The sequence below is a fragment of the Galeopterus variegatus genome, unplaced genomic scaffold (assembly GCF_000696425.1).
Source record: "Galeopterus variegatus unplaced genomic scaffold, G_variegatus-3.0.2 Scaffold693, whole genome shotgun sequence".
Lineage (NCBI taxonomy): Eukaryota > Metazoa > Chordata > Mammalia > Dermoptera > Cynocephalidae > Galeopterus > Galeopterus variegatus.
The window spans coordinates 266,386-280,554 of NW_007726804.1; the positions used below are offsets into that span (position 1 = coordinate 266,386).

General features: G+C 38.0%; 1 protein-coding gene across 1 annotated transcript in view; it reads right to left on the minus strand.

The window, feature by feature from the left end:
• ZFHX4 (zinc finger homeobox 4) overlaps nucleotides 1-14,169 on the minus strand; it is a 184,359-nt gene that overhangs the window by 15,585 nt on the left and 154,605 nt on the right. Inside the window, exons 6-10 of the mRNA XM_008571505.1 lie at nucleotides 10,868-10,984; nucleotides 4,261-4,394; nucleotides 3,639-3,839; nucleotides 2,960-3,077; nucleotides 92-2,270 (exon numbers count right to left, since the gene is read on the minus strand). Coding sequence (XP_008569727.1) covers nucleotides 92-2,270; nucleotides 2,960-3,077; nucleotides 3,639-3,839; nucleotides 4,261-4,394; nucleotides 10,868-10,984 — 2,749 coding nt within the window. The remainder of the gene's footprint in view (nucleotides 1-91; nucleotides 2,271-2,959; nucleotides 3,078-3,638; nucleotides 3,840-4,260; nucleotides 4,395-10,867; nucleotides 10,985-14,169) is intronic.

Genomic DNA, 14,169 nt, shown 5'->3' on the forward strand with positions numbered 1-14,169 from the left:
CTGCGAGGGGTGGGGCATGAGGGGGGGGGAGGGCGGCAGGTCCAGAGGCGGGGGCAGCGGGACCTGCGGGGGAGCAGAGGGTGGAGGTGGTGGGGGAGGAGGAGGGGGCGGAGGAGTGGGGGGTGGAGCTTGCAGAGGGGTAGAAACCGCGTTAGGGATTTTTACAGGCCCCATAGAAGGCGGCTGCGGAGGAGCTGGAGGCAGGGGAGGAGGAGGAGGCGGTGGAGGCGGCGTTTCTGGGGAAGACGGAGAAATTGGGTAAAGCTTGTCATAGGCCTCCCTGTACTGACGAGCAAATTTTTCTAGCGCTCCGTATGGAAAAAACTGCCCGTGTACATGTTCTTGGTGACTCTTCAAAATAAGAACATTGGAAAACAATTTCCCACACGTTCCGCACTCCAGTTTGTCAGTGTTTTCGCCTTCACCGCTTTTGCCTTTCTTCTGTACCTTCTGCCTGTTTTCGTTATACTGAATGACCAGTTCAAAACCAAAATTTTCCAATAAAGCTTTGGCTGCATTTCCTCTGGCTCCTGAAGCTATGCGGGGTGGCGGGATGGATGGTTCCAAAGATTTTTGTTTCTTTATGTCTTTGCCTTCTTTGAGTCCTTCACCGTCACTTACAAATTCTTGCTTTGGTTTTTCCTGCTTTTCAGCAATCTCTTCTGCCTCCTTGTAAGATGGAATATCCTTCACGATCTGGCAGTCTGTATTTGCTATGACAGGTTGCTCTTGTTTCAATACTTTGCTCGCCTGTTGTTGCTGCGGCTGCTGCGGCGGTTGCTGCTGCTGCTGCTGTTTTTGAGGCTGCAGCTGAGGCTGCGCAGCTTGGTATTGTTGTGCTTGTTGCTGCAGTATTTGGAGTTGACTTTGGCCAACGTGGTGTTGGGTTTGAATCTGCTGCTTCAGGTCTTCAAGCAGGGAGCCCGCCATTCCTGTCATGCCAGGCATACCAAACGTGGCAGAGCCTGGCAAGCCCAAGTCTGGCCCCAAGCTAAATTCCGTCCCAGGTATGTAGAATGGAAAGAGAAACTGAGGCTGCTGAAACTGCAGCAGTGCTTCTGGGGTCATAGGAAAATGTGGCAGAAAGGCTGGGTTTAGAAACTGAGGCTGAAAGAATGCAGCTTGCTGTTGTAACTCATGCTGTAGTTGCATCTGGATTTGTGCTGGTGACTGTGGTGGGTGATGTGGAGGCTGGGCAGAGATTAATTCAGGAGTTTGCTTTTTATTTAATTCTTTGGCATCCAAGTGGGTATCTTTGTTGACTGCTGCTAAACTCATGGAATCTAACATCCCTTGGCCAGGGCTGTTAACATTTGCTGCAATGCTGTGCCCACTTGCCATGTGACCACTTGGCTCCAGCTTTGCAGCCCTGGCCTTTGTCTGGTGGAGCACAGACCTCATGTGGATTTCCAATGTGGAGCTTTGGCTGTATGCAACATTGCAGATGCTGCACTTGTAGGGTTTGTTGTCTGTGTTGCTGTTGGTTTCTTGTGGAACAGGACTGGAGGCCTCCTGCAAAACCTTTTTCAACTTATGCAGGTGAGAAACTGAATTATAATGAACCAAGAGAATGTTCTTTTGGGTGAATGACTCTTTACACACTGTACATTTATAGGGACGAGATGGATCAAGGAATTTTTCCATTGTAAAATTGGGCCCTTTTCGAAAAGGTAAGGTCCGCTTTGGTTCAGAGCCCATGTCATCTGGAATAGAGCTACTATCACTTCCTACAGGACTTGCCTTCCCTTCGTGGTCCACCTCGTACTCTCTCTCCATTTCCTGTTCTAGGCCATGGTCGTCCTGCACCATAGTTTCACACTCTGCCCAAAGTTCACCGTTCACGGGCAAGGAGGTGTACAGCTGTTGAAGTTCAGCATCACTCAGTTCAGGGTGGCCTGCTTCCAAGTGTTTTTTTAAAGCCTGGAATGTACGGAAACTACGCTGGCAGAGGGTACACATTGTCGCGGCCCGAATCGCATGATACTGGGAATGGATCTGAAGCTTCTGCATAGTTTTAAAAGCCAAGCTACAATGGTTACAGCGATACTTATAAACATGGCGGTCAGAAACAGAGAGCGGTTGCCTTTTTTGCTGTTCGCTTAATTGATCTTGCAGTGTGTCAGGGATTTTCACATCCTTACTGCTATTTTTATTCCATTCCGACACTTCCAAGGGTTCTTTAGTTGGTTTCTGCTCCTCACTTTTTATTTCCATGCTGGCCTTTGAATCCTCAAGACCTGTCATACTTTTGTCATCCATCGGACTTTCACCTGTAAGGAGAAAGCACAAACATCTTTCTTAACAGGAAGAAAACCTACTACTTAAATGCCAATAAATATTGTAAATAGGCACCTCTAAAGGTTTCTGTTTCATTGATTCTTTGAAGAAATGTTCACTGAGCATCTACTATGTGGCAAGCACCAGACTAGAAAACAAGAAATCACCCCTGACCTCAAGAAATCTCAGGGTTAGGGAAAAGAACAAGTCAAAGGTAATTACAGTGTGCTGCAATCAGTGTGATATCAAAGGCCATGACCTGGATGTTTATGAATTAGAACACAGAATATTCCCAGCCTTCTAATACTTGGGTCCCTCAAGGACAGGTAGAGATAACTAGATTCTAAATATCCCTTAGAAAATATGGCTCTTGGAAATGTCATGCTCATTTTTCCCTCCACACATTAAAAAAAAAAAAAAATCTTACATGGGAATAGTCTTGGAGCACCAACACACACACAAGACCCTGAGTAAATATTCTCAGCCTTCTGATACTTGGGTCCCTCAAGGACAGGTAGAGATAACTAGATTCTAAATATCCCTTAGAAAATATGGCTCTTGGAAATGTCATGCTTATTTTTCCCTCTGCACATTAAAAAAAAAAATCTTACATGGGAATAGTCTTGGAGCACCAACACACACACAAGACCCTGAGTGTGTTTTCCACAGATCTTGCTCATACCTGAATACTTCCCAGCCCCCTCAGCTGTAATGGCTGCAGGTGTGTCCCGCTCTGATTTCTCAGAGGTGGCTGCTGGCAGTAGCATACTGTTTGGCATCATCACATCAGGGACAGGCACCTTTGAAAACCAAAGGGGTTCATGTTGAATGTACCAGAAATCACAAACTCCATCATGTCTCCCATTTGGCCATCGCATATCCTGCTTACATTTTTCCAACCAAAGCAGGGATATTTTGAGGGTGTTACAAACCAATGCTGTCCCTTCCAATTTCAGATCAATGCTGTTGCCATGTGGTATTCTTCTTTTCTTTTCTCTCTTCTTTTTTTCTTTTTTTAAAATTATGGTTCAAAGGTTTTTGTAGGTCTATTTTTTTTTTTAATAATGATAACCAGGAAAGTTTGAAACTCAAGGTGCCCACATAAGTCACTTGATTAACAGTACAGATATAAAAAGGAAGACTGCAAAATGTTATTAACTAAGGTAAGCTTTATATCATATTTTTTTCTAAGCAAAAGAGACCATAAATGGGCCTTGACTGTGATTTCTATAACACAGTCAAGAAAAGAGCTTTAAGTAGCTCAGAAAAAAATAAATTCCTCTCAACCAATAACTACAGGGTTTTTATTTATATCTTTACACAGATCATGTCACACATGCATCAACATTTGGTATCCTTACTGTCATGAGCAGCTTCTCCACACAATCTGGAGACACACTGTGCAAATGGGTCAGATGCAGCTGGAGGTGCATTTTGTTGCTGAGGACGTCCTGGCAGAGAGGACAGCAGATGACTGGCTGCACCGAGTGCTGTGACAGGACGTGCATCTGGATACGACTTTGGTCCCTACTATTGTAGTTACAATAAGGACAATGATAGAACTGGAAAATATTGAATAAACATGGCCACTATTAGTTAATGTATTTTGATGACTTCAGAACATCAGAAGTAATACTAAGCATTAATTATATCGCCAGTCGCAATGTCTACATACATTTCAACAGCATGGAACCATTTGAGGCTCTATTTTTTATTTTATTTTTATTTTTATTTTATTTTATTTTATTTTATTTTTTGTCCTTTTTAAGACCAGCCACACCGCACTCAGCCAGTGAGCACTGTGAACGCACCGGTCATCCCTATATAGGATCCAAACCCGCAGCGGGAGCGCTGCTGCGCTCCCAGCGCCACACTCTCCCGAGTGCACCATGGGCTCGGCCCCCATTTGAGGCTCTAAAACTCTCAGGAATGATTAAAATACAAGAGAGATTTATGCAGCAAAGGGAAAAATAACATATTTACCTGTTCGTGACAAAATTTATTGTCTTCAGTAGGTTTTGACCTTTTCGTTGCAACATCCTCTTCTTTTGCCAGCAGGGGTGCCTGGGTCCCTCCTGCCACACTGACTTTTAGCTCCTTCTCTGGTGTGATTATCCCTGATTCCATCTTCAGTAGGTTTTGACCTTTTCGTTGCAACATCCTCTTCTTTTGCCAGCAGGGGTTCCTGGGTCCCTCCTGCCACACTGACTTTTAGCTCCTTCTCTGGTGTGATTATCCCTGATTCCCCAAAAGAACAGAACAACACAATTTAAATAAACAATGTCAAAATCAGAAAAATTATGTCTTTCAAATAGTTGTCACTCTAAATCCACTGAATCACAAAAAGAATCAGACAGCACTTTTAAAGGATGCTAATCTCAGAAGGCAAAAAGCATACTTCCTTTTCCCACCACCTAAGTGGACTTTATAAATATATTTTAAAATGTACTCTCTGTCTCATATTTAGATAACCCTTGGTAGCCTTGAAAGATTCATCAATAACATGTGTTCTCTGGTGTCTCAGAATGCCTTTATCACATTAAAGCAAATCTACTCTCATTCACAAATACAACTTGGAAAACTATTATTTTCACTAATGTTTAGTTACCTATCTCTTTTCTAAAATTCTTGAGTGCTGAAAAGATTTCAAAATACTGAGAAGAGCTGATGAATTGTAATTTAGAAACTAAAATAATACCATTTTTATGTCACAAATGGATTTTAAAATTGAAAGGATTTAAAAATTAACCATACATTGCATATCTGCGGCTGCTACTACTGATTTACTCTTTGCTATACATGTTTTAGCAGTTGGCTATATACATAACATTACAGAACAAATCTCAAGAAGAAAATTGTCTTATGAGGTTAATCTGAATATTTGGTGTTAAAGACAATTTAAGATTTTGCCTAGATGAGCAGTGTAATGTGTAGGAGCCTCACACACATCAAAGAAAAGAGCACGATTCTAATTTCACAATTTAACAGAAAATTCTTTCCAGCATCAATTTGCCCGATAATCTCCTTTGCGAGGCTGGATATTAGAGCAACATTGGGTAGGCATGTCACATACATCTCACGACAAACACAAAACCTCATTTACCAGCCATTCCAATCTCATCATAGTGCGGCATCATCTGACCTTTTTTCTGCTGTTTATTATGAGTATTTCTAATTTTAACTTTCAATTTTCACCATCTTCCAGTCAATTTGCAACTAAATTATTTCCAGGGTGAGGACACTATCACTGGACAACTGGGTGCAAATACATCTTGAAATGCAATGAAGCTAAACCATTGATTGCTATCAGACCCCGCATAAATATATAGTCCAGGCGTAATCTGATTGTATGCTGTGCATGAAGATTTATCTTGATTTTTTTTCCAATCCACATACGGTTCATATAAATGAACAAACTGCACCTTACTGCAAAATAACCCAGTTTTAATTTAAAAATAAGGTCAAGGATGTTATGGAAACAAAGTAAAAATGAACCAAAAAATGCATTTTATTTCTACCCTGGATAAAGATGTATGTTTTATACCATATAAGTAATTTTAGACATTTCAAATTCAGAAAGAAACTTAACAGTAAGAATGCTTCTGGGGAGACCAAAGTTAAAATATATTTTAAAATTTAAATGACATAATTTAAATAATTTGATTCCCTTCAGATTTATGGTAGATATAGAATTAGTGCTGTTTTTAACAGATTACATTGATACTGATTTCTAGATTTATAAACACTAGATTTTATTTGAATTGGTACGTTTGTTCTTTATATACATATGCCTTGGATAAATTTAGATTTCTTTTCTAGATAGTTGAAAAATAATTTATAAATTTGAGATAGACTGAAAAGTTTCGTTACATTGATTAAGAAATATCTACACATTTGATATCCAAAGAGATGTCAAAAACTGCAATGTTTAAATTGTAACTAATTCTGGCATTAAAAACCATCTCAAATCAGAATATATTTTGTGCTATTGTTTTCAAAGTGTTAGAAACATTTAAGAAAACAATATGTGTTAGTATTTAAAAATTAAATTTACTACTTAAAGTGTCAGATCAAGTTGTATGAAATAATCATCATTTAAATCAGCAAATGTCTATTGTCTTCTCCTGTGCGATTTGTCTAAAAATTCCCCATTAATGAGTAAGAATATATTTCCTTAAGAAAATGATACTATGTAATACCCCCCTATCACTTTCTTTGTGTACAGGGTAGAATTGAACATGACCAAATAATAAGTTGATCCAATTCCCTATGCTATCAAAGACTGTCACACACAAGTTAAAAGAGAATTTTTATGATTCTTGCTGCTTGCAGGCCCTTTGGAGCATCAGAAATAGAAAAACCTTCCAGAAACTTCTAAATCTATTAAATGTTTAGCTATGGACTTATTTCCATAAGCATGTATAATGTGTATTTTATTCTAATAGTCACACCATAAAGGTTCAAAAAATATTTTACTAAGCCTATCCATTGGTGTGCATATTCGTCATAATTAATACTATGTGTATTAAGAATGTATCATTTCTATTTTTGATTTTCTTATTCATCAAAAATACAATTGCTTTTGAATTTAGTGATGTTCCGTGTTGCATCAAGAAAGTAAGAGTTAAATTTTAGGATCGTTATCACATATTCATTGCAATAACTGTTGGCTATAATATTCAATCCAATATATATGTCAACTTCAATATTTTTTGGCTAACTAACTTAGTTAAGCCATTATCTTAATTAATATAAGCTAGAAATCTCCTAAAGACGATTTTATTTTAAATTTAAAAAGTTATAAATAAAGACTAGACCACCTAACTTTAGCTAGGCACCCCAGAAATGCATGCCACTGATAAGAGGAAGCAGAGAATACTAACATGCAACATATGACAAAAACAGATTCTTGAGGATGAGGCAGGTCATCAGGACTATTTGTAAATATGATGGAAGCTACATTTTATGCATGGATGCCTTTTATACTCAAAAAGGTGCTATCTCAGATTTAATGTTATGATATCCCTGGTAAATCATAGGAAATCAACTCTAGGGTCTTTTTTCTGAATTGCATTATCCTAGGAATGCCTACTATTAAATAGGGTCAATTAATTTTAGGAAGGCTTTGATTAACTTTAGTGATTACTCATAGTTTATGTCTGCAACTTTATTTGAAGTAAAGCCTGTTTATTATCCTAGACCAAAAAATTTTTTTTGAAATGGGATCATAACTCATTTTGTGTTATTAAGGACACCACAATATTCTCAAACAATGTCATTTTAATACATTTTAACTAAAAAAAATGTAGTCTAATTACAAACAAGCACTGCCAAATAGATGAGCTAATGATTATCTGTCAGTTATGGGATTATTTAATTCGCATGAGATTGTTAATATAAAAATGACATAATTCATTTCAATTCAGATGCCGCCTACTTAATAATTTTCAATCCCTGAAATACAGAAGGTTGTAAAATGGTTTATGCTCATAGAAGTGAGAAAAATCCAGGAACACACATGTACTCAAAGCAAAACTTGCAGGAACAATAAAACAAATTACTGAATTATTATTTGAATCAATGTATTTGATACAGTTTGACTACAACAAAACTTAGATATAACAGAAGATGTTATTCAACCCTAAATAATTCTAAATTATAATTACCAGTATTCTTTCTAATGAGACTAGAATGAAAGGATAATTTTAATTTCAATAATGAAGGTTAATTTCCATCTTTCCTCATGTTTACTCCTTTATTAAAAAGGGGTCCCCTTAGCCATGGCAGAGACATATTACATTTTCAATGCAAATGTATTAATCTGGATAAACTCTATGTTAATTCTTGTACGGCACAGAGCTATAATTTGGATTACAATTAATCTAAAGTGGCACTAGATTTAAATGACAATATAAATGAGGCATTAGGAGGCTTTTCTATTATGAATGAATATTCAACAAATATAACTTGAATGCTGCCAATTCGCATTTTGAAAGCTCTACTACTACAGATTAATGCAGCCACAGAGCACAACAGCATACACAAACACAGTCTTCCCAACATGTGCTCATTTCTTCCTGTTTAAAAAATTATTTGTTAAAGTCAGGTTAACTGTTTTCTTATCTAACATATAAAGAGAGTGATTAATTAATACATTTGCTAGCATTTTTTTGTCATTTACAAATGACATAAGGAAAAACAATATACATATGTATGAGTGATTATTCAATTAGAATTATTTACAGGAAAAAAATCCATGTAATTTTTTTTAATTTAATAAGATTTCATTTAGAAAGCAGAAAACTTTGTTAAAAGTTTAAGTTAGTCATCAATCACAAGAACTGTCTTGAAGGCTGGGAGGTTTCAAAGCTAAATATTTGCATTTCAGCAATTGCTTTTCGTTGGTCCTTGCTTAAACCCCTGTTAATATACCTGAGGAAGCCTTTCTATGGGGATAAAATTTGTTTTAAATAACCACAATTATACAACGGTCTGTATCCTCTCATATGCCTGAGTCTTGTCTGGATGGTACAATTAGGCACCCAAGGAAGGACAATAACTCATCAGGACATTAGGGAAGGATTGAGCCCATTCCTTATGCAGAGCAGTAAACAGCACCAGTGGAGACAGAGGCCCTGCATCTGTGGTGTGTTCCAAGCGAGATTCTTTCCTCCATGGTAAGATTAGATCCATTTTGAAGGGATTCCCAGATTTCATCCTTTGCAAGGTATTAGATATTAGATATTTAAAACCTTGCATACTGTCACATACCTAAATACAGTCATGAGTCGCTTAACAGAGATACATTCTGAGAAATGCATGGTTAGTTGATTTTGTCATTGTGTGAACATCACAAAATGGTACTTGCACAAACCTAGATGGTATAGCCTATTACACACTTCGGCTATATGGTACAACCATTATAATCTTATGGGACCACTGTCGTATGGAAAGTCTGTCATTGACCCAAACATGGTTGTGTGGAAACTCAAGGGACAGTAATATGATATTTGTGCTTTTATACATTCTTTTGAAGAATGAGAGGAACATACTCTGCAATCTATTTTGGCACTACTGTGTGAAGGATGTCACTGAACACACACAGAGTCCTGCCCTCCCTGAATCAGTCAAGCAGCTAGTCTGTTTGAGGTCCATCATAGAGAGTGAATAAACTGACCACCTTGCTATTTCCAATCCTTTTCAAATGAGGTCTAGATGGTACCACCCTTCACGTTAACTGATTGCTTGTACTTCAAATTCCTTGTCAGCAACCTCAGGAGCTGGTTTACTCATATACAGCTATGGCATCTTTTTACATTTCTTTAGGCTCAGTACCAACCTTAGATCCTCTTTGTTTGAACCAAATTAGAATCATATGCTAGACACTATATCCTAGAAGCAAATTTCAATGGCGTTTTTCTCACTGGACTCCTGAAAGAAATTTAGCATTGAACGGTGTGGGGGAGAGAGCAGGGAGACTCTTCAAATAATTTTTGAAAGGAATGTAAAGCTTAGATGAGCAAGGACTGAATTACAAATATGGGATAATTCGAGTTTAAATAAACTTTTATGTAAAAATGATATTTTCTGCACAACCCAATGTCTTCATAGTGAATACAAGCCCTTTTATATGTGGCTGTCACTGGAATTCAAGCAAAAGATAGATGACTACCTGAAACTAATAGGCTTGAACCCATTTCAGCATTCTTCTGCTTCAATGTGTCTAACATAATAAAACTAGGTATAGCGTGCAGCAAAAGTAGCCAATGTAATATTCACTGCGACCATAGATTTCCATCTCATACATACAAAGCATGGATGAAGTCATATATTTGCCAAATCAAACACAGAAAAAGCCTTAGGTATCCACACCAGATGCTGGCCTAGGGTTTGTTTGTGCACAAGTAAATGTCATGACACGAAGGTTTGTTTTCAAAGACAGTAGCTTTCATTACTGGGATTTGTCTATTCTAGAAGATCAAAATTACCCAGCACCTAATCCCTTTTCAATGATATTTCCTCTTTCTTAGGCTGAATCATCTGTAAACTTTTTCACTGGATTTTGTTTGAAATGCCTCAAATAGATGCCCTTAAAAAGGGCAAATTCCTGAGTATAAGTTGTAAAAAAGCAAGGAAAAATAGCATTTATTTTTAGGGTTATGTGGTTGGGGGCGGGGGGGTTATGATTGAATGACAAAATTTGAGTGATATCTAATCCTGTGCTTATGAAAAATTAATATGCCATCAGAGGAATCACAAGTATAGCTAAGATTAATGAAAAGCGCTTAAAAAATTACAAGCACACAAACTGATTTGATTAAAAAATAATCTCACTGGTCGTCCTGTAATATTCTTCAACTTATCCACATCTATTCTGTCAGATGGTTATGATTAAAAATAGGTCAATGGGAGGCTACTGATAGAAATCACATGCAAAATGCGCATGCAATGAATAGTAGTGGGAATGTTCAGACAGTTCAGAATGAATAAAAGCTTTTAATAAGCTTCGCGGGGGGTGGGGGGTGAAGGAAGGGTTGATTGCAGGGAATGGGTGTGGGGAAATGAAAGGTGAAAGATTCTAGCATCTTACCAGAGTCTTTACTAGAGTTTTTGCCTTCACTGATGTCTCTCTCACTTGAGTCTTTCTCATCATCCTCAGCCACTGCTGTAGGCTTAATCACCCCTTCTGCATCCTCACTTTGTTCTTCTGTTAAGAAAGGCAGACCAGTCAGTAGCGTTGAACCCCTGCCCCCCCAAATGCACACTGAAATAAACTAGGGGACTACTTAACTTTATTTACAAATCATCTGCAGATATTCATATTCAAAAGAGAACAAAAATTTATGCAAAATTCTATATTAGAACATGCTGGTTGTACCAATGCAAATTTTTATCTAAAGGAACTTCTCTGTATCCATTGAGAGCATGTGTCTATACTAACCTAAAATAAATCATTTATAGTACAGTTTAAGCTGAAAAAGATTAAAAACTTGGGTGTAAGGAAATTCTGTAATTTCAATAGTAGAATCTTATAACAACATGGACCCACTGTTCCAAGGACTTCGATAGATGTCAGAATAAACCAGATTCCTAGAAAAAAATTCTTAGTGAAATAATGTGATACCAAGGGGTTAAGTATAAGACAGGTGTTACTCCTGCCTTCAGACCCCAGACCCCAGACCCCAGAATTCGTTGGAATTTTGTTAGAGTAAGATCTCAAAACTTCATTTGCATTAGGGATTTTTTGGTTTTCTATAGGGGGAGCTAAACAGGGCATAGGACATAACAAGGTACACTTCTTCTATGACAACAGCATCACCCCACACCTCATTCACAGGTTCACACCAGCTAGATTACATGGAAATCCTCACAGTAACTCAACCCTATTTAATTATTCTGTAAATCTTAGCTATGCCACTGCTGGTGGATTAATCTGTTTATGCAGTTAGCCTCGATGCTGGGGCTGTGTAGCACTAATCCGTGAAAGGCCCACTGTTCCCTTTCATCCTGTGATCATTTGTCTCTCACTGTGCTGATGTCACTTTTTAATGAATTTTTAGCAATCTGAGTAATGCCAGATAACCAGGCTCGCAACTCCCCACAGCATGGCATGCTGTTTTCATTGCAGCACAAAAAACAAAAATCATATTCCCCTGTTCAGGTAGGAATTACATAAATAAGGAGAAGAAGGCAAAATGGGATTTGAAGCACCAGGCTGCTCAATTTCATAAAATCTTTAATGACCATATAAATTAACCCTGGAAAGGCAAAAGGTCATCGACACACATTTGCATACACTCTTCTATTTGCTTTTGATAAGCAGAGCTTTTATGCAGAGAACATGATACAATTAACCCTTCAATAACCATACAAAATGCTGCTATGGACATTTTAAGTGTCAAGCATTAACTGAAAATTACACACTGAATAAAATTTTCATTGCAAATGCTATAGTGATTGAAAGGGGAAATCATGGCCCTCTCCACACCCCATGTTTTATTAATAATGTTCTGACAGAAGAATGAAATATCCACTGTCATATGTAGCAGCTGAGCACACTAAAAAAATTCTATTTAGTGCCTCACTTTCCAGCCATGTTCTGCAACTGCGTGTGCAGAAAAACAACAGAGGGGAGCAGTTCTGGACTCAGTAGGAAACTCCAGAAATCTAAAGGGAAAACACGGACATTTAATACATTTTGAAATAAAAGTTTGTTTCAGCTGTAAGTCCTCAAAAGCACCCTTCAAATCCATTTTTTCCGTTTTTCCACTTTGCTTCTACACAACAGCAGAGAAAAGGCTCTTGTTTAGATGGTCAGTTATTTGAGGGTTTGTAGGAAGCTTCCATTTCAGACAAATGCACATGAAAATTATACTTTAAGAAGAGAGAGAATCAACACTTTTTCTGGCTCTAGTCTGCTTTAACCCATTAGAGATGATCACTGATCAAACACGGGCCCCCTGCTCCCAGCACAAGGCCAGGCTGATGCGCATGGTGGCCAGTTGGGTTTGGGAGGCAGAGAACATGCTTGATTGGGCTGTGTCCCTTCCAAGTTCACACATGTGACATGATATCCAGTGTCGGCCAGCGACCTATGACAGCCCTTGGCAATTACTTTTCATCTCATCCTGGGGAAGGGATGCAAGACTTCTTTGAGTAGATTTACTGGACCTTTCCCCCCGGGGCTGGAAAATGAAGTGTCAGAGTGCTACTGAGTGTCCTTATCTTGAGGGGACATAAAATCGTAAGGGCTATCGCAACTCACATTAATAAAACATTGTGTGTCAGGAGAAGAAAAAGAAAATTATGAAGGCACTAAAAGAAAAGCTACAGTATAATCTGGGTCTCATCAGACAGATTTTGCAGGGTCCTCTTCTTCATTTTCTGGTATGTGTTTTAAATGTGAGAGAAATTCCCAGACATGTTCTTCTATACATCACTGTGGTGTCTGACCTCAGCCTGACCCTGGCAACAGTTTGAGAAATCTGAATGTGAACAAAGACTCTGTGTCAGCAGTGGGGAAAGACTGTGGGATAGACTCTCCCCATCAACTTAATCGCAAACAGCAGTTCTGAGGCCATAACTTTGCCCAGCTCCTCCAAGCCACAACTCATAACCTTTAGAGGTGGATTTGCCTGCAATTCCCTGCTTCTGTACTTTTTTTTCCCTCTCTCTTTTCGAATCTTCCTTTGAAGTAGGCAGGCAATTAGTTCTAATGCTTGAGCAATTCAGACCTGTTTTGTGGTTTAGAAGGCGAAAGCTGTTTATTACAGGTAGGCTCTTCGGAGCCATAAGAACTTTGCAAATTTTTAATCATGCAAAAAATAATCAAAAGGTAACTTATACACACTGTAAAGTTTCATGTAAGTCAGAATAGAAGGTCACTTTTATTCTCAAAGAGAGTTTTAGAAATAAATTTGACATTCTTATATAAATAGACCTTAAAGTCGAGTATTAATGTGAGGAAACCACTTTCTCTAGAAAACCTGTAGGTTAGGATTTGGGGTTAGGAGGAATGGCTCCATTCTAATTTTCAAGTACCACATTTCTTCAGTTGTAAAATGCCATAAAATGCAAGATGCTTTATAGGAAAAAAAATATATATATATATACACACACATATATAACAAATATACTAAAGAGACACAGAACTGAGGGAAATACATTACATAAATTTCTAAAATAAAGATGCTAAAGCAGTTTTCATTTGCATCAATAAATCTCTTCACTAATATATTACATGCAATAATAATAAAAGTATTATAGCATTTCTTAATACTTTGTATTCACAGCATATGCATTATTTTTTTTTTCTTTTTGTCTTTTTCTGTGTCCGGCAACGGATCGCAACCCTCAGTGTCGCCCCCGTACCGGACTGGGGACCGGCAACGG